The 26506-nt window shown below is 45.6% G+C and overlaps 1 protein-coding gene across 1 annotated transcript in view; it reads left to right on the forward strand.

The window, feature by feature from the left end:
* Nucleotides 1–26506, forward strand: part of EPHA10 (EPH receptor A10) — a 46060-nt gene that overhangs the window by 5177 nt on the left and 14377 nt on the right. The window contains exons 4-7 of the mRNA XM_070468382.1: nucleotides 4965–5120; nucleotides 5686–6036; nucleotides 23292–23425; nucleotides 25815–25986. Coding sequence (XP_070324483.1) covers nucleotides 4965–5120; nucleotides 5686–6036; nucleotides 23292–23425; nucleotides 25815–25986 — 813 coding nt within the window. The remainder of the gene's footprint in view (nucleotides 1–4964; nucleotides 5121–5685; nucleotides 6037–23291; nucleotides 23426–25814; nucleotides 25987–26506) is intronic.

A 26506-nucleotide genomic window follows, 5' to 3' on the forward strand; every position in this document is an offset into this window, starting at 1 on the left:
TCTATTTACCCCATGGTCTGCAGTGACCTCTAGTGTTTCTATCACTTGACTAGGAACTTCTTGAGCTCAGACAAATGGGTTGTATTATCTTAGCAGCTCCAGTGTCCATAATGGGACATATGGTAAGTGCTCAATGGAAATGTACTGGGTGAGTGAGAAGTTAGCATAAAGGGTGATACATATCAATAGAAATCTGAGGAATCCTGGAGACAGGAGAACCCAATTCTAAGTGGAGAGAGAGATGCTGATAAGGCCTTTCTTCCAGGCAGCCAAGAGAATTCTGAGGTAAGAGATTGTGTCTGTAGAAGCATGGAGGAGGGAGAGAACAGGGCATGCTTGGGGCTCAGCAAGTCAGCATGGATACAGAAGAGGGCATTTAGGGATGTAAGGGTGATGGGGCTGGAGAAGAGGAGAGGCAATTCATGAAGGGCCTTGAGTGGGGATAAAGAAGGGATAAAGAGCTTAGACTTCATGCTTTAGACCATTAGGGAGAGTTTGAAGCAGAGATCTGACAAATTCAGATTTGTGTTTTCAAAAGATCACTTGAGCTGCAATTACAATGAAAAAGCTGGAGAAGGAAGGATTAGAGGCCAGAAGTTGAGGAAGAAAGATGATGTAATAGTCCAGGAGAAAGAGCACAAGTTCTGAACCAAGGCAGAAGCAGAGCTGAGTGACAAGGATGGATGTAATAACAAGATCTCCACAGCACTTGGTGACCATTGATTTAGAGGAAGGAGTCCTTTTTGACTCACCTGCATCCAGAGGATGGAATGCACAGATGCTAATTCAGTGGAGTAGAGAACAAGGTCTTGAATGCACAAAAAGACTTGATGGTGTCCATGATGCACTCAAATAGAGGTAGCCAGAAAGTGGGTCTGGAGTTCAGCAACAGAGAGACAGATGCTGCTTGAAGCTATAGGTTTGGTTGGGACACACCAGGGAGAATGTGTGGGGTAAGAAGCAAGGTGGTCAATGATGAAGTCTCACAGGACCCCAATATACAAAGGGGAGCTATAAAGAAGACTGCAAGGCAGTGATCAGAGGCTGGAGGAGAGTGTGATTTCACGGCAGCCAAGGATGATGGAGGGCTTTCTGGGTGGCTCAGTGGTAAAGAATCTGCCTGCCAATTGGGAAACCTGGGTTTGTTCCCTGGGTCAGGCTGACCCCCTGGAGAAGTAAATGGCAATCCACTCCAGGATTCTTGCCTGGAAAATCCCATGGACAGAGGAGCCTGGTGGGCTACAGTCCATGGAGTCAAAAAAGAGTCAGACGTTATTTAGCAGCTAAACAACAACAAGAGTGATGGAGGTTCCAGGAGAGGATGCCTGCAGTGTTGGTGAGCCATAGGGAACACGAGGATTGGTCAATGTCTGCCTAGTGGCCCTGGTGAGAGCAGTTTCAGCTGAGTGATGGAGGTCTTACCGGCTGCAGCAGGTAGGAGGATGACGGAAATTGAAGAGCTAAAGGCAGGGAATGTAAACACTCTCTGGAGGCTGGGCTTGAAAGGAGAGAAGAGGGCATGATGTCTTAAGGAGGACATTGGGTGGAGAAAGGAATTTTTTTTTTTTTTTTTTACTATAGATGAGAGGGAGCCTTGTTTATACAGGAGGTGAGGAGCCAAAGGGTTACCAAGTGTGGGGGGGCAGTCGACCTCCAGGGAAGAAGTATTTTATTACTGATGTGGATCAGAATTGCTGATGCATGCTGCTAACAAAAAGCAGGCCACATTTTAGTCAGTTTTATTGTTTTTAAATACAGTGCCCTGCTGCCCATACCTTAAATGGACCTCTTTTATGGCTCCACTCCCTGTACTGTTACCGGAAAGAGCTGATAGAGAAGAGAATTAACCAACCGATGGCCTCTCTTCTCCCTGTGGGTTAGGAGGGGGCACCTGTACCAGTGGATAGGGGAATCTTACTCTGCTTTACTCACCGCTGCAGCTCCAGAGCCTAGAACAGCACCTGGCTCATAGCTGATGCTAAAAATTGTTGAATGAATGGATCAGGGACTGGAGGAAGGGATTTATATATACATTCTAGGCAATCACACACACACACACACACACACACACACACACACACACACACACACACACACAGGCTCAGGAACCCAATCCCACTTCTGACTTTGGCTGAGACCAGACAAAGGCCATTTGTAATGGCATCAGCTCTGCCTTAGGGAGCAAGGACATGGGGAGGATGCCAGGTAAAGCTTCACAGGGAGGTATTATTTTGAACTAGGATTTGGAGAAACATAGGCGTTTGCCAGGAGAGAAGTTACATGAGACATTACGGGACAAGACGCAGAGGTGGAAAAGGAAAAGTTCAGGATGGCATGGGTGGGGTTGGCATTGGGGAGCTGTTGGAGGGTTTTTATAAAGGGAAATGAAACGGTCAGGTTTGTATTTAGAAAGGGGAGGCCTTGCAAGTGTTCTCTGCAGCTGTTATAGAGCCCTCTCTGAAGGCAGACACACAAGGAGGCATCTCTCTTTAATGACCATGATTCTTGCTCCTCTCCCAGCCACCAGAGGAATTATTGAAACATGTGGGGTTTCCCTTGGGGAAAAAAGTCAGAGTGTATGACTCATGTCTTCAAATCTCTGTACTGCCCTGGAGAAGAGGGACTCAAGCAGACATGCTGAGGCTCCACAGGGTACCTCAAGTCCCTGTGACAGAGAGGCATGAGGCGGGTTACAAGCAGGGAGGTTGATTTGGGCTCAGCATGAAGGCAGAGTGCTCAGTCGCCAAGTTGCTACGTTATGTCCAATTCTTTGCGACGCCAAGGAGTGTAGCCCGCCAAGCTTCTCTGTTCATGGAATTTTCCAGGCAAAAAATACTGGAGCAGGTTGTCATTTCCTTCTCCAGGGGATCTTCCTGACCCAGGGATCGAACCTGTGTCTTCTGCATTGCAGGTGGATTCTTTACTACTGAACCTGGGAAGCCCCATCACCTGCTTACTGAACGCCAGTGTGAACCAGGTGGCAACCTAACAGCTGTGACTTGCTATTCCCACTCCCCCACACCTCCCCCTACAGGGGGCAGAGGCCTGCACTCAGATCCCAGCTCCGCCTAGTACTGAGGGGCTGTGAGAAGTTACTCAGTCTCTCTAGACTCCCCTTTCTTCTCAGAGCTGGGGGAAAGTACCCTAGGGGGCTGATGTGAAATTTAAATGGAAGCACTTTCAAACTGCCAGCATTGTTCAGCAGAGGCCACCTCAGAAGGAGGTGGGGTCCCATTACCAGGTATCTGAGCAAAGACTGTGGCTCCAGCTAGGAAAGCTGCTGCAAGATAGGCCAGAGGGTGTTCAACTAGAGCACCCCTGAAATTCTGACTCTGACCGTGAGGAAGAGAGGGAGGGGGCCGGTACTCAGGAGTCCCTTCCTGAGTCTGCCCCTCAATACAACCTTTTCTAAACAGAGCCTCTCAAAGTAGACATAAGCAATGCTGTCTCTGATTGGACCACCCACCTCTGGGACCCCAGACACACAGACACACGGAGAAAGGAGCTTCCCACATTCTTTCTCTCCTGCTGTGCGATCCTGCAAACACATCCCTCTCTTACTTCCCAATGGAGGTGGGCAGGCCATGCCTAGTGTTTGCATTTGTCTGGTTTGTTGAAGCCAGAGAGGCATAGGAAGTAGCAAGGCTAACACTGGAACCCAGGCCTCCGGAGTCCCAGCCTGACTGCTGTTGCCCAGACCAGATGTTTGCGAGCCCCATGCTTTGTTTCAAAGGCAGGAACTCCCAAAGACTCCTGAGCTTTGGAGGCCCCGCCCAAAGCTGCCCAAAGCCCAGGGCTCTAGGCAACAGGGACCCATTGCCAGACCTAAGCTTCCAGATAATGAGAACTCTCAGCCCCCTGCCCTCTTCTCCCATACAGCTGGAAGTTCTTCCCAAGGGCTAGTCTACATCCTTTCTGTTGTACTATGTCTTCTTGGGGCTGGAGAGCCGCCAGCCTTCCACAAAAAGCTAAACCAGAGGAGAGGGATAAAGAAATCCTGGCAGGGTCAGGGAACCAGGTGAGGACCACCCAAGCTCTGAGAGGAGGGCCAGAAGCCATTGCCTCCCTCTCTGGCCCAGCTGGTGAGAAATTTTTTAAAGTGGGTGTTGAGCTGTTTCCACTTTAAGGCTGTGCTGGAGGAAGAGTAATTACTAGCATTAGTGTGCAAATGTTGTCTGTACTGGGCTCAGCGGTTTGCATCTTTTATCTCAATCCTCCAACCACCTTTATGAGGTAGGTATTCTATGCAAGGCTCAGAGAAGTGGACCAACTTGCCCAAGGCCACGCAGCAAATAAGTCATGCAATTCAGCTGCAAACCCAGGTAGACAGAAAAGCCTGTGCTTTCAACCACTGACTTCTAGGGGAGGCGAGGGAAGTGAGAGCAGCCAAGTAACTGAGGAGGTGTCAGAACCAAGGAGCTTGCATGGTCCCTCTTCTCACTCCACTTGAGTGGCTGGCTCCACTCTTAAATGGGGACCAAGTGCGTCAGTGGAGGATTTATGATGCATTAACCCTCAAACAGTGGAGGTGGGAGGAAGAGCTCTGACAAGTGTGTGTGTGTTTGTGTGTGACAATGTTTCTAACTGGGAGTGTGTGGGTGTCTGTCCTGGAGTAACTGGGGAACAGCCCTCAGAGGCCTCTCCCTTCTGTCCTCACATCGAAACTGGAAAGCCTGGCTCCTTTTCTTCCAGTGGGCCTTAGGGCAGTGTGGTGTGGGCTGTGAACCAGTTGGCTGCAGTTGGAATCCCTCCATTTACTAGCTGTGGGACATCTGGCAAGTTACTTAACTTCTCTGAGCCTTAGTTCCCTCATTTTTAAAATGAGGATAAAGTGCAGATCTTACAGGTTGTTATGAGCATTCAGTGAATTACTAAAAGCAGCAACGCAGCTCCACCCCAACCGGGAAAGTGGAGAAGAGAGAGGCTGTGGTGTAGCCCCTTGCTCACGTAGTTCTTCCCCGCAGCCTGTCCCCCAGGGTTTTACAAGGTGTCCCCGAGGCGGCCTTTCTGCTCGCCGTGCCCAGAGCACAGCCGGGCCCTGGAAAACGCGTCCACGTTCTGCGTGTGCCAGGACAGCTACGCACGCTCGCCCACCGACCCGCCCTCAGCGTCCTGCACCCGTGAGTCCGGCTCCTGAATGCCTTACCACGGGCAGGGGGTGGGGGGCAGTCTGTAAAGGCAGAATCGAGGCGTGGTGAGGGCAGGGGTTCCACACTGGGGAGCGCCAGGGCGCACGTGCGGGCCTGCCCCCAGACGGCAGAGTGGAGGGAGGGGTGGTGACCGCAGGCTGGGGATGGAAGAACCAGGACAACAGAGAGTCCAGGAGAAAGGATGAGGTTAGGCTTGTTGGGCGGTCACCCTGTGGGCCACCGGCCACCGCTCCCGCCCTCACCTCTCATAACTCTCCAGTCAGGAGGGTGACTCCCGTCCCTTACACTCTGTTGGGTCCCCAGATCCAGTAACTTCATCCCCTCACTAACGTCCACCCACCCCATCACTGACCGCGCCCCCCTCCCACATCCCGCCCCTCACCGCCCACGCCCCGCCCCTCACTAGCCCACGCCCCTCCCCTCCCACCCGGACCCGCCCTTTACTGGTCAAGCCCCGCCCATTCCCCGCCCCCTCCCTCCTCTGCTACGCGGCCGCCCACCCCCACCCCTGACTGCGCCCACCCGTCTCCCCCAGGGCCGCCGTCAGCGCCGCGGGACCTGCAGTACAGCCTGAGCCGCTCGCCGCTGGCGCTGCGGCTGCGCTGGCTGCCGCCGGCCGACTCGGGCGGCCGCTCGGACGTCACGTACTCGCTGCTGTGCCTGCGCTGCGGCCGCGAGGGCCCGGCGGGCGCGTGCGAGCCGTGCGGGCCGCGCGTGGCCTTCGTGCCGCGCCAGGTGGGGCTGCGGGAGCGCGCCGCCACGCTGCTGCACCTGCGGCCCGGCGCGCGCTACACCGTGCGCGTGGCCGCGCTCAACGGCGTGTCTGGCCCGGCGGCCGCCGCGGGAGCCACCTACGCGCAGGTCACTGTCTCCACCGGGCCCGGGGGTAAGATCTTCCGCACCCCGCGCGCTCCCCTGTCCCACCCACCGCGAGCATCCCCACAGCCCGCAACCACCCCAGATAAACTGCGATCGCTGGTCTTACACAGAGATCCCCGACCCCGGCGACCCCCACCGAGGTCAGCCCCCTTCCCGAAGGCCACGCGGGAGGGACTGAAGATGCGGATGATTCTGTGCCTCGGGGCCACAAAGGTTATGAGTGTTCAGCGCGTCTGCGGGAGCCAGTGCGCGCTCCTCTTTCCTGACCTGGAGTGAGCCTTTGCCCCACACCCAGCTCTGCAGTTCCCGGAAAAAAGAGGTGGAAGATTCTGCAATCTTTTGCCCTCTCTGTCCAAAAATTTCAGTGGGAAGCCAAATCATGCCTCCCTATTTCCTTCCTCAGAAAGAGGGACCCTGTGTGTCCCTTGGCCTCTACAAGGATTCTACTGCCTCACCCTCTTTCCTGGCCCTGGAAAAGAGCAAGGAAGCACGGAGGGTCGGAGGGTAGCGGCAATAGAATTCACTGGCCAACACATAACAGTCCCTTTTGGGAGTCTGGAATTTAGATGAGTAAGTGAAGACCTGCACTCCTTTAATATCACACCTTCCTCATTCTTGACTTTTATTAATACTTTTGATTTGTCTTACTCAGCTGGGGTACAGCTTCAAGTAATCCTCCAGGTATCCTTTGCAAGAAATGAGTGTATGATTTCTGAGTCTTTTCATGTCTGAAAAGATACGATCCTTTTGTGACTTTGCTTCCTTGTCTCATGGCAGCTGTGTTGCAGAGAAGTCTAAGGCCAGGGTAATTTTCGTTGTTTTGTAGGTAACTTGGGTACAAAGGTGTACACACATGGATGTTTGTATAATTCTTTAGCCTACTGGTGAAAATTAAATCTAACCAATACTGACTTCTTTTCATTGAGTTTGGCTATAACATCGTAAAACTTTCAATCTGCGTACCTCTTTTTATTTCTGAAAGTTTTTTTCAGTTATTACTTTGACTAGAACCTCTGATAACGCCAGTCTCTCCAAGAATCTTCCTAAGCCTTGAATTGTACGTCCATTTTTCTGATTCTCAAATCTTGTCACTTCCTTTGTCATTTTCAGCTCTCAGTTCATTTCCTCTGCCTTTTAGGAGAGGGTTCCCAACTTGTCTGGTTTTCTGGAAGAACAGGTTTTTGTTTTTAATTATCCCTATCTAACATTTGCTATTGCATTTACATTCAACAATTTTTTTTTCTGTCTCCTTTTTTTTTTGGCTGCCCTGAGTCTTCATTGCTGTGTGTGGGCTTTCCCTAGTTGCGGAGAGCAGGGGCTACTTTTCCCTGTGGTGGCTTCTCTTGCTGTGGCAGGCAGGGCTTTAGGGCCCTCAAGCTTCAGCAGTTGTGGCGCAAGAGCTTCGTTGCCCCATGGCAAGTGGGATCTTCCCAGACCAGGAATCACATCTGTGTCCCCTGTATTGGCATGGGCCTTCAGGAAAGTCCTGCATTTACATTTAAAAAATTCAGTATAGAAAATGAAAGAAAGCACCCAGAATCCTGTTATCCAGAGATAAACACAACTACTCATATCTTGGAGTATATCCTTCCACAATTTTTTCTATATTTATATCCATACCTAGAATTATCTACTATAAATCCCTCTTTGCATAATATATGTAACGCAAATTTTTATCTAGTATTTCCTGATACCAATTGTATTATGATATAGATGGATTTAAAAATCATGTTAAGGAAATAAACTTCTGCTCCCATTTTATTAATAAAAACACTAAGCTTCCACTGACTGAGGGCTGCTCTGTGTTGGGTACCATGCAATATGATTTTTTACATTAATTCATTTAAATTGAATTATAATCATCTTTCAGATGATAAAACTGAAGTCTGAGAGGCCAAGTGAATTATCCAAAGTCAGCCAGAGCGCAGGTCTGTCTATTACCAAAGCCCTGCTTTTAGCTCCTTGGCCATATAATGCTTCTGCTTAAAAAAAGTCAGCAATGGATGTTAATTTTACAGAATGCTTCTTAAGCATCTTTCAAGATGACCACATGTATTTTCTCCTTTGAACTTTTGATATGATGAATTCTGCTAATGGATTTTACAATGTGATTTTCTGCATTCCTAGATTATACCCTACTGCAGATGAATGTCTTATTCTTTTAATATTTGCTGAATTAATTTGCTTATATTTTAATATTTCCCATCTACATTTATAAAAAAGATTAGTTTTTGTGTTCTTTGTCGAGTTTTAGCATTTTGGTAATGCTGGCTTTGAAAAAGGCATCAGGGATAACCTTTTCTTTTTCTCTACTCTGGAATGGTTTAAATAGCATAGTTATCATTCTTTGGAGACAGGCAGAACTGCCTGGGAAACTATCTTAGTGAGAAAGTTTGCTGATGGCCCAGTCTTTTCTGTAACTTCCTTCTGAATCAGTTTTGTTAATCTGTACTTCCACAGAACATCTTTTGATGATCTTTTTCTAACTTATTAGCCCAGAAATGTTTATTTAAAAACTTTCTGTAGTATCTAGAGTTTACTTTCTCTTTCTTTGTATTGTGCCCTGTGATTTCTTTTTAAAAAATCATTCTTGGAAGGAATTTATTTTATTGGTTATGACAGATAACCAGCTCTTGAACTCATCAATTTCACTGCTCTTTACTTCTGTCAATTATTTTATGATATTATCTTTCTTAATACCATCCTCCTGCTTTCCTGAGGTCTTTTTCTAGGTAAGTTCAGTGCTTAGTTGTTATATTATAGTTTTAATATTTTAAGTCTAAGAAATTTCCTCTGAGAATAGCTTTGGTCACATCTAGTATGTTTTTATACACAGCACGTTGTTCATATTGTCATTTTCTTTCTAGATATAATTCACATACCATAAAATTTCACATACCTTTTAAAGTGTGCAATTCAGTCATTTTTTCCTATACAACTATCACAGACTCTCTAATTCCAGAACATTTTCATCACCCCCAAAAGAAACCCCATTAACAGTCACTCCCGATTCCTCCCACACACTCTAGCCCCTAATAACCACTAATCCATTTTCTGTTTCTACGGATTTTCCTATTCTGATCATTTTATATACATGGAATTATACAATGTCTAGACGTTTGTGTCTGGCTTTTTTTCACTTAGAATAATGTTTTCAAGGCTTGTTCATGTTGTAGCATGTATCAGTATTGCATTCCTTTTTATGGGTAATATTCCATTGTATGGATATACCACAAGTTTGTCTATTCATTTATCAGTTTGTGGGATTTGGACTTTTTCTGCTTTTTGGCTATTAGAGTAATGCTGCTATGAACATTCACGTACAAGTTTTGTGGAAACATAAGTTTTCAGTTCTCTTGGGAATAAACTTAGGAGTGGAATTGCTAGGTCATATGGTGTCATAGATTGAATTATCTCCCCCAAATTCATATATTGAAGCCTTAACCCCCAGTGTGACTGTATTTGGAGACAGGGCCTTTAAGGAAATAATTAATGGTAATGAGCCCACCTTTGGCCTCCTGATGGGAAGAGCTGACTCTTTGGAAAAGACCCTCATGCTGGAAAAGACTGAAGGCAAGAGGAGAAGTGGGCAACAGAGGATGAGATGGTTGGATGGAATCACTGACTCAATGGACATGAGTTTGAGCAAACTCAGGGAGATGGTGAAGGACAGGGAAGCCTGGTGTGCTGCAGTTCATGGGGTCGCAAAAAGTTGGACATGGCTTAGCAACTCTGGCTGCGATGGACTGCGCAGAAGTGTGGCTGTGAGGAGCTACCCCTCATCCAAGGTCAGGGGCCACGACCGAGATGAGCTACCCCACGCCCGAGGTCAGGGGTGGCGGCCGAGAGGAGCAACCCCACATCCAAAGAGTGGCAGCTGCACGCGTGCAGGAGGACTGAGAGGAGCTACTCCACATTCAAGGTCAGGAGGGGCGGCCTGAGGAGATACCCGTTGTCCAAGGTAAGGAGGAGTTGCTCTGCTTTGCTGGAGCAGCTGTAAAGAGATACCCCACGTCCAAGGTAAGAGAAACTCAAGTAAGATGGTAGGTGTTGTGAGAGGGCAGACACCCTGAAACCATAATCACAGAAAACTAGCCAATCTGATCACAGGACCACAGTCTTGTCTAACTCAATGAAACTAAGCCATGCCATGTGGGGCCACCCAAGATGGTCGGGTCATGGTGGAGAGGTCTGACAGAATGTGGTCCACTGGAGAAGGGAATGGCAAACCACTTCAATATTCTTGCCTTGAGAACCCCATGAACAGTATGAAAAGGCAAAAAGATAGGACACTGAAAGATGAACTCCCCAGGTCTGTAGGTGCCCAAGATGCTACTGGAGATCAGTGGAGAAATAACTCCAGAAAGAAGGAAGGGATGGAGCCAAAGCAAAAACAACACCAAGTTGTGGATGTGACTGGTGATAGAAGCAAGGTCCGATGCTGTAAAGAGCAATATTGCATAGGAACCTGGAATGTTAGGTCCATGAATCAAGGCAAATTGGAAGTGGTCAAACAGGAGATGGCAAGAGTGAATGTCTACCTTCTAGGAATCAGCGAACTAAAATGGACTGGAATGGGTGAATTTAACTCATTATATCTACTACTGTGGGCAGGAATCCCCTAGAAGAAATAGATTAGCCATCATGGTCAACAAAAGAGTCCAAAGTGCAGTACTTGGATGCAATCTCAAAAATGACAGAATGGTCTTTGTTCGTTTCCAAGGCAAACCATTCAATATCACGGTAATCCAAGCCTATGCCCCAACCAGTAACGCTGAAGAAACTGAAGTTGAATGATTCTATGAAGACCTACAAGACCTTTTAGAACTAACACCCAAAAAAGATGTCCTTTTCATTATAGGGGACTAGAATGCAAAAGTGGAAGTCAAGAAACACCTGGAGTGACAGGCAAATTTGGCCTGGCAGTACAGAATGAAGCAGGGCAAAGGCTAATAGAGTTTTGCCAAGAGAACACACTGGTCATAGCAAACACGCCCTTCCAGCAACACAAGGGAAGACTCTACACATGGACATCACCAGATGGTCAACACTGAAATTGGATTGATTATATTCTTTGCAGCCAAAGATGGAGAAGCTCTATACAGTCAGCAAAAACAAGACCGGGAGCTGACTGTGGCTCAGATCATGAATTCCTTATTGCCAAATTCAGACTTAAATTGACGCAAGTAGGGAAAACCACTAGACCATTCAGGTATGACCTAAATCAAATCCCTTATGACTATACAGTGGAAATGAGAAATAGATTTAAGGGGCTAGATCTGATAGACAGAGTGCCTGATGAACTATGGACAGAGGTTTGTGACATTGTACAGGAGACAGGGATCAGGACCATCCCCATGGAAAAGAAATGCAAAAAGGCAAAATGGTTGTCTGAGGAGGCCTTACAAATAGCTGTGAAAAGAATAGAAGCAAAAAGCAAAGGAGAAAAGGAAAGATATTCCCATTTGGATGCAGAGTTCCAAAGAATAGCAAGGAAAGATAAGAAAGCCTTCCTCAGCAATCAATGCAAAGAAATAGAGAAAAAAAACAGAATGGGAAAGACTAGAGATCTCTTCAAGAAAATTAGAGATACCAAGGGAACATTTCATGCAAAGATAGTTTCAATAAAGGACAGAAATGGTATGGTCCTAACAGAAGCAGAAGATATTAAGAAGAGGTGGCAAGAATACACAGAAGAACTGTACAAAAAAGATCTTCATGACCCAGATAATCACAATGGTGTGATCACTCACCTAGAGCCAGACATCCTGGAATGTGAAGTCAGGTGGGCCTTAGAAAGCATCATTACGAAGAAAGCTAGTGGAGGCGATGGAATTCCAGTTGAGCTATTTCAAATCCTGAAAGATGCTGCTGTGAAAGTGCCACACTCAATATGCCAGCAAATTTGGAAAACTCAGCAGTGGCCACAGGACTGAAAAAGGTTAGTTTTCATTCCAATCCCAAAGAATGCTCAAACTACCGCCCAATTCCACTCATCTCACACGCTAGTAAACTAATACTCAAAATTCTCCAAGCCAGGCTTCAGCAATACGTGAACTGTGAACTTCCAGATGTTCAAGCTGGTTTTAGAAAAGGCAGAGGAACCAGAGATCAAATTGCCAACATCCTCTGGATCATCGAAAAAGCAAGAGTTCCAGAAAAACATCTATTTCTGCTTTATTGACTATGCCAGAGCCTTTGACTGTGTGGATCACAATAAACTGTGGAAAATTCTGAAAGAGGTAGGCATACCAGACCACCTGACCTGCCTCTTGAGAAACCTGCATGAAGGTCAGGAAGCAACAGTTAGAACTGGACATGGAACAACAGACGGGTTCCAGATAGGAAAAGGAGTACGTCAAGGCTGTATATTGTCACCCTGCTTATTTAACTTATATGCAGAGTACATCATGAGAAACGCTGGGCTGGAAGAAGCACAAGCTGGAATCAAGATTGCTGGGAGAAATATCAATAACCTCAGATATGCAGATGACACCACTCTTATGGCAGAAAGTGAGAGGAACTAAAAAGCCTCTTGATGAAAGTGAAAGAGGAGAGTGAAAGAGTTGGCTTAAAGCTCAACATTCAGAAAACTAAGATCATGGCATCTGGTCCCATCAGTTCATGGGAAATAGATGGGGAAACAGTGGAAACAGTGTCAGACTTTATTTTTTGGGGTTCCAAAATCACTGCAGATGGTGATTGCAGCCATGAAATTAAAAGACGCTTACTCCTTGGAAGAAAAGTTATGACCAACCTAGATAGCATATTAAAAAGCAGAGACATTACTTTGCCAACAAAGGTCCATCTAGTCAAGGCTATGGTTTTTCCAGTGGTCATGTGTGGATGTGAGAGTTGGACTGTGAAGAAAGCTGAGCACTGAAAAATTGATGCTTTTGAACTGTGGTGTTGGAGAAGACTCTTGAGAGTCCCTTGGACTGCAAGGAAATCCAACCAGTCCATCCTAAAGGAGATCAGTCCTGGGTGTTCATTGGAAGGACTGATGCTGAAGCTGAAACTCCAATACTTTGGCCACCTCATGCAAAGAGTTGGCTCTTTGGAAAAGCCCCTGATGTTGGGAGGGATTGGGAGCAGGAGGAGAAGGGGACTACAGAGGATGAGATGGCTGGATGGCATCACCAACTCGATGGACATGGGTTTGGGTAGACTCTGGGAGTTGGTGATGGACAGGGAGGCCTGGCGTGCTGCGATTCATGGGGTCACAAAGAGTCGGACATGACTGAGCAACTGAACTGAACTGAACTGAATTAGCAACTGAACAACGACAGTGAGATCATAAGGGAGAGGCCTGAATCCCAGGGACTTACAAGGTGTCCTTCCAAGAAGAAGAACACATACCAGAACTCATTTATGCCCTTTATCCATACACAGGGGAAAGGACAGGTGAGGATACAGCAGGAAGGTGGCTGGGAGCAAGTCAGGAAAAGAGCCCTTAGCAGAGTACAAATATGAATCTGCGAGCATCATCTGGAATTTCTAGTCTTTAGAACTGTAAGAAAATAAATTTTTGTTGTTTAAGCCACCCAGTCTGTAGTATCTTGTTACGGCAGCCTGCATGGACCAATATATATGGAAACTTTGAAAAAATCTTTTTGAGGAGCTGCTTAACTTTTTGAGGCATTGCCAAACTGTCTTCCAAAGCAACTGCACCATTTTACATTCCCACCAGCAATGTACAAAGGTTCCAGTTTCTCCACATCCTCACCAACACTTGCTTGTCTTGCTGATTACAGCCATCCTAGTCAATGTGAAGTGCTACCTCACTGGTGTTTCAGTTTATTTTTCTGTAATGACTGCTGATGTTGAACCTCTTCTCAATGTGCTGGGTTTTCTTTTCGTCATTGAGTTATAAGAGTTGTTTTTTTGTGTTTGTTTGTTTAATATATCCATATATTCTGGATACCTTTGTATTACTTCCTCGGATTGCTGTAAAAAATTTCTAAAAGTTGGATGGCTTAAAACAAACTTGTTTCACACTTCTGGAAGTGAGAAGTTTGAAATCAAGGTGTCAGCAGGGCCATGCTCTGTGTGACTGTTGTAGGGGAGAGGGGTTCCCTCCTTCCAGCCCTTGGAATTAGCTGGTAGTCCTTGGCCTTCCTTGGTTCACAGATGCATCACTCCAGTCTCATGGCCCTCTTTTCCACATATGTCTTCACGTCATCTCCCCTCCATCAGTGCCTGCCTCTGTGTCTGAACTTCCTCCCTTTCAGAAGGACACCAGTCACACTGGATAAGTCCTACCTAAATGACTTCACGTTGACTTGATTACCTCTGTGAAGACCATATTTCCAAATAAAGTCACATTCTAGAGGTACTGGGCATTAGGACCTCAACATATCTTTTTGAGGGAACACAATTCCATACATAACAGCCATCATACACATGATTTGCAAATATTTGCTCTGTGGATTGTCACCTACTTTCTTTTTGGCAATTGAGGCATAACTGACATATAACTTTAATTTGTACATACCGTGGAGCGACCACCACAATAAGTCTAGAGCATCCATAACCGTCCATAACCACACACAGTTATGAATTGTTTTTCTTATGATGAGAACTTTTAAGGCCTACTCTCAGCAATTTTCAAATATACAATATAGTATTTTTAATTGTAATCACCACACTAGTTACCACCCTGTACATTACATTTCCAGGACTTATTTATTTTATAACAGTAAACTTGTCCATTTTGACCACCTTCACCCATTTTGCCCACCTCTCACCCCCTGCCTCTGGCAACTAGCTGTCTTCCACTTTCTTTTTTTGTCTGAGCCCTTGGCAGTAAAAGCATGGAGTTCTAACCATTGGATTATCAGGGGATTCCCTGTCCTTCACTTTCTTAGTACCATCCTTTGAAACTCAACATTTTAAATTTTGATGAAGTCCAGTTTAGTTTTTCAAGTTGCTTCTGCTTTTGGTTTCATATCTAAGGCATCATTGCCTAAATCAAGGTAGTAAAGATTTGTACCTGTGTTTTCTTCTAGTATTGTCATTTTGACTAAAAGTGTTTTGGAGAATGTATTTTAACTTCTGGATGGCTTATTTTGTTATGTTTTTGTTTCTGATTTTACAGCTTCATGTTTAGAGAAGGAGGTTTGTACAGTGTTTACATTTTTATTTTATTTTATTTTTTTCTGCATGGTTTGTGGGATCTTAATTCCCCAAGTAGGGTTTGAACCCAGGCCCTGGCAGTGAAAGCACCAAGTCCTAACCACTGGACTGCCAGGGAATTCCCCGCAATGTTTACATTTTAAAGGAGCTGGTGGAGTTTTCTTTGTGGGTTAAGATATGGTGACCATTTTAACTATTCCATGGCTACTTTGACGCGATGCATACTTCGCTTTTTTTTTGTACTGCAGTGTTCTCTCTCTCCCTCTCTCTCTCCTCATATATACTAAGTACTATATTATTCGATTTTTCTATTTCCTTCTTGCTGTCTACTTGATGTTCCAAAGACTAAGAAGTTTAAGTTTCCCATTCTGCTTATGATTTTGTTAAATTCCATGTACTTATAATGACTTTTAAATATTTCGATTTTGCTAACGCATTTTTAGTTTCCCTACAAGCGTTTCTCACCTTCTCCACTTTTATCTCATGTCATCCTGTTTCTTTTTCTTCTCCATCTGTTTTCTCTTCATTGCCTTCTGCTTCTATTTCAAGAGGCTGTGTTTTCTTTCATCTTCTTGAAGATGCCAAACAGTCTCCTTACTTGTTCTTCTAACTGTCATATTAATCACTCTTCAAGATCTGTTCCTCCTGAGTTTTCAGAATAATACTTTTTTTTTTTGCTAATTCAGAAATATTTTTTCATATGCCCATTTTCTTAGTTTTTTTTCTCTTTACTTATTCTTGAACAAGGAAATAGCTGATATCAGCCCCCAAAACCCCAAAAACCAAACCAAGACCACGACACATGAATTGTCCTTTGGATTGGTTTGTGAAGCTTTCAGCCGCAAGTAACAATACAATTCAGTGCAAATGACCTTTGACTGAAATGACTTCTTAGCTTACCTAAGAAGAGTAAAATTGGAGCTTGCTTAATTCAGCAACTGAACAGTGCTCTCAAGGACCCAGGTTCTTTCTTTCTCTGCAGTTTTCTATCCTTTTAACCTAGGCTGGCTCCCTTATGGTGGCAGGATGGATATAGCCACTTCAGACATCACATCCTTACCATGCAGGGCAGAAAAATAACTGTTTCTTCCTTGTTGGTGTCTTTTTAAGAGCAGGAAGGCTTTCCCAGGCACTTCCCTGGTGGTGCAGTGGTTGAGACTTTGCATTCCAGTGCACGGGATATGGGTTCCATCCTGGGTTGGGGAGCCAAGATCCCCCATGCCTCGCAACCAAAAAACCAAAACTTAAAAAAGCAGAAGCAAAATTGTAACAAATTGATAAATACTTTTTTTTTTTTTTTAAGTAACCTTTCCCAGAATCCCTCCTCCTCTTAGTTGATTTCTCCTTTTCTTGGCCAGAATTGGATTATGAATCCAACCTTGATCCAATTATTGGCAAAGGGAATGAGTGCACGTGAATGTTTTAGGACAATCAGAATCAACCCGAGTCATCTGAGGGGAGACACTAGAACCTGAATCCAAAACTGGGCTTGGTCAGCAGGAAAGTGGGGCATGGCTGTTGAACAGCCAGTGTCTGCTGGACTCTTGGCCCCATTTGGGTGCTGGCTGAACCGCATCACAAATGTACAGTGGGAGAGCAGGTGCTTGGGCTCTGTTTTTAGCTTCGTTCTCAGGATTTATCAGGCTTTCATCTAATATCACTCTGCAGGGCTGAAATGGAACCTTCTCCTGTCTCTATATCCTGGCCATCTGATAACATTCAGAAGATGTAGTTTTAAAAAATGGCATTCCTGGCTCTTTCCTATCTCTGCCCTCCATCTGTATCTACAAGAGGTTGCACCCCTTCCTAGGATGTCTCATCACTCCTCTTCCCTTTGTGCCTGCATCTTTTCTGGGAGCTGCCATCTCCAAGTGTATCTAGGCTGAGAGGCCCTCTCAGGGGACAGCAGAAGCAACTACGCAGTGAAGTGATGGCTGTGTGCTCATTGTCCAGTCGACAAAGACCTTGCTTTTTTTAAGAAAAAAAAAAAAGGGTCAGACAGTGGGAGGAAGGATAAAGGATCTTTCAAGTTATTTTTAGGATGGGAGGCAATGTCACTCTGTGGGCAGCATAACCTGGGGGTTCACTACAATTGTATTTTTCAGTCCAGTCCCACTGGCTTTATCATAGGTGGAAATATGCCACTCTACTCCCCATCCCCCCATTCTGGCAATCAGCTGTCAAGACTCGTTTATGGTGACATTTCTGCATTTTCCATATATTTGGGTTTTAATTAGAATTTGGAAGAGAGAGCAATTAATGGGGGCTGTTAGATGGTGACCATTTAAAACTGGAAGCCATGTTTATATGCTTTTCAGAAACAGCTCCTTACGCCCTTGTCTCCATTTCCTTGACTCCTTGCTACCTGCTGTTTTGTTTTTGTTCAGTCACTAAGTTGTGTCCAACTCTTTGTGACCTCATGGACTGCAGCACACCAGGCTCCTCAGTCCTTTGCTATCTCCCAAAGTTTGCTCAAATTCATGTCCATTGAATTGGACATGGTGGTGCTATCTAACCATCTCATCCTCTACCACCCCTTCTCCGTTTGCCTTCAGTCTTTCCCAGCATCAGGATCCAATGAGTTTGCTCTTTGCATCAGGTGGTCAAAGTACTGGAGATTCAGCTTTAGTATCAGTCCTTACAGTGAATATTGAGGGTTGATTTCCTTTGTGATTGACTGGTTTGATCTCCTTGCAGTCCAAGGGACTCTCACAGGTCTCCAGCACCACGATTTGAAAGCATCAATTCTTCGGCACTCAACCTTCTTTACAGTCCAACTCTTACATCTGTACATGACTACTGGGAAAACCATAGCTTTCACTATATGGACCTTTGTCAGCAAAGTGATGTCTCTGCTTTTTAATATACTGTCTTTGTTTGTCATAGCTTTCTTTCCAAGAAGCAGGTGTCTTTTAATTTCATAGCTGCAATCACCATCCACAGCGATTTTGGAGCCCAAGAAAATAAAATCTGTCACTGCTTCCACTCTTTCCCCTTCTATTTGCCATGAAGTTATGGGACTAGATGCCATGATCTTCTTTTTTTGAATGTTGAGTTTTAAGCCAGCTTTTTCACTCTCCTCTTTCACTCTCATCAAGAGGCTCTTTAGTTCCTCTTCACTTTCTGCCATTAGAGTGGCAACATCTGCATATCTGAGGTTGTTGATATTTCTTCTGTCAATTTTGATCCTAGCTTGTGATTGATCCAGCCCAGCGTTTTGGACTACTCTGCATGGAAGTTAAATAAGCAGGATGACAATATACAGCCTTGGTGTACTCCTCTCCCAATTTTGAACCGTTCTGTTCCATGTCTGGTTCTAACTGTTGCTTCTTGACCCAAATACAGGTTTCTCAGGAGACAGATAAGATGGTCTGGTATTCCCATCTCTTTAAGAGTTTTCCAGTTTCTTGTGATTCTCACAGTCAAAGGCTTTAGCATAGTCAATGAAGCAGAAGTAGATGTTTTTCTGGAATTCCCTTGCTTTCTACATGATCCAACAAATGTTAGCAATCTGATCCTCGGTTCCTCTGCCTTTTCTAAACCCAGCCTGTTCATCTGAAAGTTCTTGGTTCACGTACTGCTGAAACCTAGCCTGAAGGATTTTGAGCATAACCTTGCTAGCATATGAAATGAGTGCAATTGTACATTCAAAGAATGTTTGAACATTTTTTGGCATTTCCCTTCTTTGGGGTTGGAATGAAAACTGACCTATTCCAGTCCTGTGACTACTTCCTGCTGTCTACTTCCTCTGAATGCCCTGAAGACACTAGGAACCTCCACATTGTTAAATCCAGTGGCACTTTGAATTGTTTTGTTACCTGTCTGCTCTGCATATGACACTGCCAACCAGCATCTCCTTTTGTTGGTAAATGTGGTATTGAGTGCTTGTTCTATGTCAAGTATAATGCTAAGCTCTTTATATGTTATTAATTCATAAAATTCTCAAAGCAAGGGTGAAGAGGTCATTATTGTTTCCTGTCTACATGTAAGGAAACTGAGGCTCTTGCTTGTGGACCAGGAGCTAACAACAGGAAGAATCAAGTGGGAACCTTCCTAAATGTTCTTTTTCCTGGGTTTCTGTAGCCTCGTTTGTTCCTGGTTTTTCCTCTCCTCTCTTTGGCTCCTCTTTCTTTGCCTGCCTCTTAAGTGTGGTCATTTCTTGGGCTTGTTTCCTGATAGCTTTGCTTTCTCTCCCTTTCTGCAATTGCCCTGGGCAGTTTCATCAAATCTCCTTCAATGGCTCTCAGATCTCCATCTCTCTCCTGGATACCTCTTGTGAGCCTTGGAACCACTTGTGGGGTTAGTTGCTTGTGTCTGACTCTTTGTGACCACAGGGACTGTAGCCCGCCAGGCTCCTCTGCACATGGGATTCTCCAGGCAAGAATGCTGGAGTGGGTTTTCATGCCCTCCTTCAGGGGATCTTCCCGACCCAGGAATTGAACCCGCGTCTCCTGTGTCTCCTGCACTGCAGATGGATTCTTTACCAGCTGAGCCATCAGAGAAGCCCTTGGAACCACTTACCCATCCACTTTCCTAGCGTCTTCTCTTGGGAAACCCTCTGTTCAACACACATTGGAATCACCAAGAAGCTTTTTGAAAAAATAGTAATGCCTGAGTCCCACTTCACAGAAACCAATTTAATTGCTTTGGGTTGTGTGACCTGAGCATTACTCTTTTTTTTTCATTATGGTTAAAAACAGGAAATTTTATAACAGGAAATTTACCAAATTAACCATTTTTAGTGTACAGTACAATAGCATTAACTATATGCATGTGATCGTACAACAGACCCCTATAGACTTTTTCATCTTACAAAATGCAAACTATTAAAATAAATGCACTCTATACTCCTTGAGCAGCAACTCCTCTTCCCCCATCCTCCCAGACCCTGGCAACCACATTCTACCTTCTAAGAGTTAAGTTACTTTAGATAGCTTACATAGAAGTGGAATCATGCAATATTTGTCTCTTTGTGACTGGCTTATTTCACTCAGCATAATGTCCTCAAAGTTGATCCATGTTGTAGCATATGATGGGATTTCCTTTCTTTCAGCTGAGTAGTATTCCATTGTATGTCTATATCACTTTTTTTCTTGATGCCTTTTTCTTTTTTTTCTTGTTGCCTTTTTGAAACATCATTGACATAAAACTCTGTAACTCTAAGGTGTGATGATTTGGTGCATGTGTATATTGTGAAATGATTGCCATGAGAAGGTTAGTTAACGCATCCATCCTCTCACATAATTACATTTTGTGCATGGTGTGAACACTGATGATCTGTCTTAGCAGCTTTCATGGTATACACTAGATCCCCAGATTTTATTCTTCTTATAATTGGAAGTCTGGATCTTTGACCAACATCTCCCTGTTTCCCCCATGTCCTATCTCTTGGCAAAAATCCAATCTATTCTCTGTTCTCTGAGTTTGGCTTTTTTAGATTCTATGTATAAGTGACATCAGGCAATATTTGTCTCTCTGCTTTATTTTGCTTAGCATAATGCCCTCAGGGTTCATCTGTGTTTTTGCTAATGGCAGGATTTCTTTTTTTTTAAATGGCTGAATAACATATCATTCAATATATATGTGTACAATTTGTCTTTATCCACTCATCTGTCAGCAGACACTTAGATTGTTTCTGTATCTTGACTATTGTCAATAATGCTGCAATGAACATGAGAGTGCAGTAGTCTGTACAAGACTGTGATTTTGTTTCCTTGGGCTATATACTCAGAAAAGGGATTGCTAAAAAAAAAAAAAAGAAGAAGAAGAAGAGGGATTGCTAGATCACATGGTAGTTCTATCTTTATTTTGTTTTTTATCAATATTTTTGTTGAAGTATAGTTGATTCACAATGTTAGTTTCTGCTATACAGCGAAGTGATTCAGTTATATACATGTAAAAAGTACTCATTTCCATTATGGTTTACCGTAGGGTACTGACTATAGTTCCCTGTGCTATACAGTAGGACCTTCGTTGTTTATCCATTCTCTGTATACAAGCTTACATCTGCTACTCTAACCTCCCACTCCGTTGCTCTCCAGACTCTCACCCACCTTGGCAACCACCAGTCTGACTTCCATATCTGAGATTCTGCTTCATAGATAGATTCATTTGTGTCATATTTTAGATTCCGCATGTAAGCACTATCATGTGGTATTTGTCTTTCTCTTTCTGACTTACTTAATATGATTATCTCTAGTTGGATCCTGTTTTATATTTTTTGTAAAGATCCTCCATATGTTTTCCATAGTGTTTGCACTAATTTACATTCCCGCCAACAGTGCACAGGATTCCAGGCTCTCCACAGCCTCACTAACACTTGTTATTTCTGGCTTTTTGTTTATTTTTGATCCTAACAGGTACGAGGTGGTATCTCATAGTTTTGACTTCCATTTCCCTGATGATTAGTGATATTGAACATCTTTTCATGTGCTTATTGGCCATTTGCACATCTTTGGAGAAATGTCTATTCAAGTTCTCTGCCCATATAAAAAAAATTTACTATTTATTATTTTTGGCTCCGTTGGGTCTTTGTTGCTGTTCACGGGCTCTCTCTGGTCAAAGAGAGCAGGGACTCCTCTCTGTTGCGGCGTGCAGGCTTCTCACTGTGGAGGCTTCTCTTGTTGGGGAGCACGGGCTCTAGAGCGCATGCTCACTAGTTGTGGCGTGCAGACTCCAGAGCGCATGCTCACTAGTCGTGGCGTGTGGACTCCAGAGCGCATGCTCACTAGTCGTGGCGTGTGGACTCCAGAGCGCATGCTCACTAGTTGTGGCCTGCGGTCCTCACAGCACGTGAAGTGTTCCGGGAGCAGGGATCGAACCCGTGTCCGCTGCACTGACAGGTGGATTCTCAACACTGGACCACCAGGGAAGTCCCTGCCCACTTTTAAATTGGGTTATTTGTGGGGTTTGGTGTTGTTATTGTTGAGTTGAAGGCCTTCTTTTTATATTCTGGACATTAACCCCTTATCAGATATGCGGTTAGTAAATATTTTCCCCCATTCCATAGGTTGCCTGTTCACTCTGTTGATTGTTTCCTTTATTGCCCAGATGTTTTTAAGTTTGTAGGGCCATTTGTTGTTTTTACATTTGCTGTCTATGCTTTTTGCTTTTTGTGTCATATTCAAGAAATCTGCCAAATTCAGTATCATGAAGCTTTTTTCCTCTATATTTTCTTCTATAAGTTTCAGGTCTTACATTTATGTCTGTAATTCATTTCGAGTTCATTTCTTTAGGTAGTGTAAACTAAGGCCCAACTTCATTCTTTTTCATGTGGGTGTTCAATTTTCCTACCACCATTTGTTAAGGAGACTTTTTTATTTTGTAATATTTAGGAATAAACTTAAGTAAGTGGGATTGCTTTCTTGATTTTCACTTCATATTGTTCATTTTTAATGGGTGGAAACGCAAATGCTTTTCTGTGATTTGATTTTGTATCCTGCAATTTTGCTAGCAGTTTTTTCTGTGGAACCTTTGGTGTTTTCTACATATAAGATTATGTCATCTGTGGACAGAGATCATTTTACTTCCTCCATTCCAATCTGGAAGCCTTTTCTTTCTTTTTCCTGCCTAATTGCTCTGTCTAGGACTTCCAGGACTGTGTTGAATAGAAGTGGCAAGATTCCTAATCTTCAAAGGAAAGCTCTCAGCTCTTCACCATTGAGTATGATGTTAGCTGGAGCTTTTCATATATGGCCTTTATTTTATTGAGGTAATTTCCTTCTATTCCTAGTTTATTTGAGTGTATTACCTCTTGACCAGACTATTAGAATAGTTGAGTAGCTTGTCTTCCTGCCTGCTGTGCTTTCTAATATCTCCAAGCCACAGAGCGTGTAGAAATAGCCTGGGGGAATTAGAACCAGCCACCTGAAGGGAAGCTGGAGTGTAGGGGGTGGGCAAGCAGCACGTGGCCTGCTGCTTTCCTGCTCGGAACCAGGGAAGCCAAGAGCTGTGGAGTCGAGCTTTCCTCTAGCCTCATGAGGACGCTATCCCTCAGGCCCCGCCCCTCAGGAGCCTCTTGCCCCACCCACAGCCCCTTTGGCCCCGCCCCATTTGGCTCCCCCCGCCCCCCTGCCCTTCCAGCCCCCTGCCCCTGCCCAAGAGAACCTCCAATTATTCAACTTTCAGCGCCCTGGGAGGAGGATGAGATCCGCAGGGACCGAGTGGAGCCCCAGAGTGTGTCTCTGTCGTGGCGGGAACCTATCCCCGCGGGAGCCCCAGGGGCCAACGGCACCGAGTATGAGATCAGATATTTCGAGAAGGTGAGTCTGGTTCTGGGAGGGACCTGGGGTTGTATTGCCACCTGCGATCTGTCCCCCTCTTCTGCCGGCTTCCTTTTCTTTACAAGCCCCTCCCAAAGTAAGTCCTCTTTGCTTTGTCTCTTAAACGTCTCCACTGGCCCCCTATCGGCCTCCCCAGCTGGAGTTTCTTTCTGACCGCCCCTCACCGTGGACACACAGCTCTCGCTCTTTCCTCGGGTCTTTCAGTAACCCGTCATCGTGTCCATTTTCACCACTAATGCCTGGTGTTTACAGTTGACAAAAAGCTTCCTCTGGGGGCTGATCCAGACTTTCTGTGGCTGGATTCTGTGCATAGTTTGCAACCCTTTTAAGAAAAAGAACGCAGAGACATATTGTTTCAAATTTTATGGAAAAGTACCACTGTGGGAATATGTTGCCAGGTCTTGGTGGTGTGCCAGAGCTCAGCATAAATAATATGCTGATAAATAATGTACTGATAAATGATTAACAGCCAGCTCTCACAGCAATGAATGTAGGCATTCACATTTTAATTTTACTGATGTGGAGACTGTGTAACCAATCATTTACAAATACTAATAGGAAGTATACAGTGTTCCTTATTGTAAACTCTATAGGGCCAGTTGATTCTCCTAGGACACTTTTTCTTGATTTTGGCTGACTTCTTGTATCTGTGATCAGTCTATAGTTGCAGCTCAAGGGTGGTTTAACAAGTGGACTTAGGTCCAGATCCACTGTCTCTTTTCTGCATAAGTTTATTGTCTTTGAATTTGATAGGTAATCTACAGTTAAATTGTTCTCACTCTGGTGCCAATTGTATTCGTTCAAGCAAAACTTTGCTTTCAGTTTAGCACTGCATGTGTTAGAATTTCACTCCCTCCTCAGAGACTCTGGGGAGTTCTTTGCTGAATCAGATAACAGATTTTGAAAAGAGAAATCTGGAGAGCTGTGAACTGAGAGAGAGAGAGAGGAAGTTGGGGGCTTTCAACCCAGAGATAGTAGCTGAAGCCAAAGGACCTGAGGGGATGGCCAAGGGAGGGGGGCTTGAATGAGAGAAGCGGCTGGGACAGGGTTCTGGGGGTCCCTGACGTCAAGGAGACCACAGCAAAGGTCACTGGGAAGGAGCCAAGCAGGCAGCAGTTGCTTAGAAAGGGCTCACTGAACTGACACTCGGGGATCAGAGCATAGATGCAGTCCGAGTGCTGAGCTGGGTGGACGCTCCCTGGCCCACAGGGAGTGTGAATTTGCTGGGAACAAAAACCCTTGAGAAGAGGAGCCAGTACAAAAGGGGCTGTGTTTGAAAGGCTTCAGGAGCGTCTCATGGAGCCTGACGACCAGAAGCGTGGCAGGAGTCACCAGCCCCTCATCTCTGAGTTCTCTCCATACCAACCCCACCTCCTCTGCAGGGAGGGTTGTTCCTAGCACCTTGCAGCCGCCCAGGCTGGCAGCCCCTTTTCCCTTCCCCTCCCCAAGCCTGCTTGTAAGTTCTGCAGCCAGGGCCTCACTGTCTTTCCATGGTATGTTCAGGGGCCCAGAAGGGAGATTCTGATTGGCCCAGCTTGGGCCAGAGGAGTCTGCCCTGATTCCTGAATACTGGGACCGTAGAAGTGGGGCCACAGGTATAGGGGAGATGCACCTTTGGGGGCTGTGAGTGTGGCAGGGGCTCTAATCAAGGGGTGTGTGCAGAGATGAAATGATGGCAGCATGTCCAGCACGCACCATTATTGGATGTGTTGGGGGCAGGATGACATAGTGCACAGAGCACAGGACCTAAAGGAATTGAGAAGGTGTCTTCCCGCCCCTTCCCTGATGGGAGCATCTCCTATACAAGGAGATAGGAATGCTGGTGTGAGGACCGGAGGAAGTCGGCTCCTATAGGGTCTAGCCCAGAGGCGGGCAGTAAATGGGCCCTTGGTGGGGGGCCGTGGGTGAGCCTCTCAGCCCCTCTGATCTGAATTCCTTATCTGTGAATCCACACCTTGCAGGACATTGTGAAAAGGAAAGCCAACAAGGGCCGGGTGGGTGTCAGGGCTCATTTCCTTCTTCTATCCTCTGAGGGGTCAGGTGTAGCTCCTCCTCTAGACTGCCAGGCCCCAAGGACCTTCATCCTAGCATCCCTGAGAAGGCCAGCATCTTTTCTTACTCGGAGGTGGGGCTGTTCTCAGTTAAGGTACCACCGAGTATAGGTGGAAACTCGTGGTGGAGAAAGGGGCTGGGGATATTCTGGAAGAAAGCTGTGTGATTCCCCCCAAGATGAGTGAAGTTATTCCAGCAGCCCCGGCTCCTCCTCTCAGGGTACCTCTGTCACCTCCCTACCCCTTCCCCCCACATTCTCCCAGGAGCATGGGGCCAGCCCTGGGTCTGGGCCTCATGTGTCTCTGTCCCTCCCCAGGGTCAGAGTGAGCAGACTTACTCGACGGTGAAGACAGGGGCGCCTGCGGTCACTGTCACCAACCTGAAGCCGGCTACCCGCTACGTCTTTCAGATCCGGGCAGCTTCCCCAGGGCCCTCCTGGGAGACCCAGAGCTTCAACCCCAGCATTGAAGTGCTGACCCCAGGGGAGGGTAAGTGCAAGAGGAGAGAAAACCCAGCCTGGGGCTGGAGCAGGGAGGCAAATTGAGGGGTTATCTGTGCAATTAAGGGAAGCTGCAGAACAGTTCGGTTACAACCTAACGAATGAATGAGACTGGAATCCAGTAACTATGGCTTAGATTGGGTACCTGTCCTGAAAGAACTCAAAGAGGAGGGATCCATGAACAGCTGGAACCCAGGTCTCAGCTGGTGTCTCCCTCCCATGTCTTGAGGACATATCCTCTGCCTCTCCAAGATTCCTCTCTTTTCTTGGGAGGACTTTTGTTTTCCTGGTCACTTCTTGTCCTCGACCACTAAATTCTTGTTCCCATCCTGCTGCTTTCTCTCTGTTGTGACACAGACTCAAACATGGGCACTGTCCCTCTTCCCACTGTGCCTTAGAGTGTGAAGCCGAGGGGTCAGCCCAGCTTACCCTCTGGACTGCCAGGCCCTGATGTCCATCACCCCAGCATCCAGCCTTCCCTGAGGGTTGGGGCACACCAAGGGAGTGTC

The sequence above is a fragment of the Odocoileus virginianus genome, chromosome 5 (assembly GCF_023699985.2).
Source record: "Odocoileus virginianus isolate 20LAN1187 ecotype Illinois chromosome 5, Ovbor_1.2, whole genome shotgun sequence".
Lineage (NCBI taxonomy): Eukaryota > Metazoa > Chordata > Mammalia > Artiodactyla > Cervidae > Odocoileus > Odocoileus virginianus.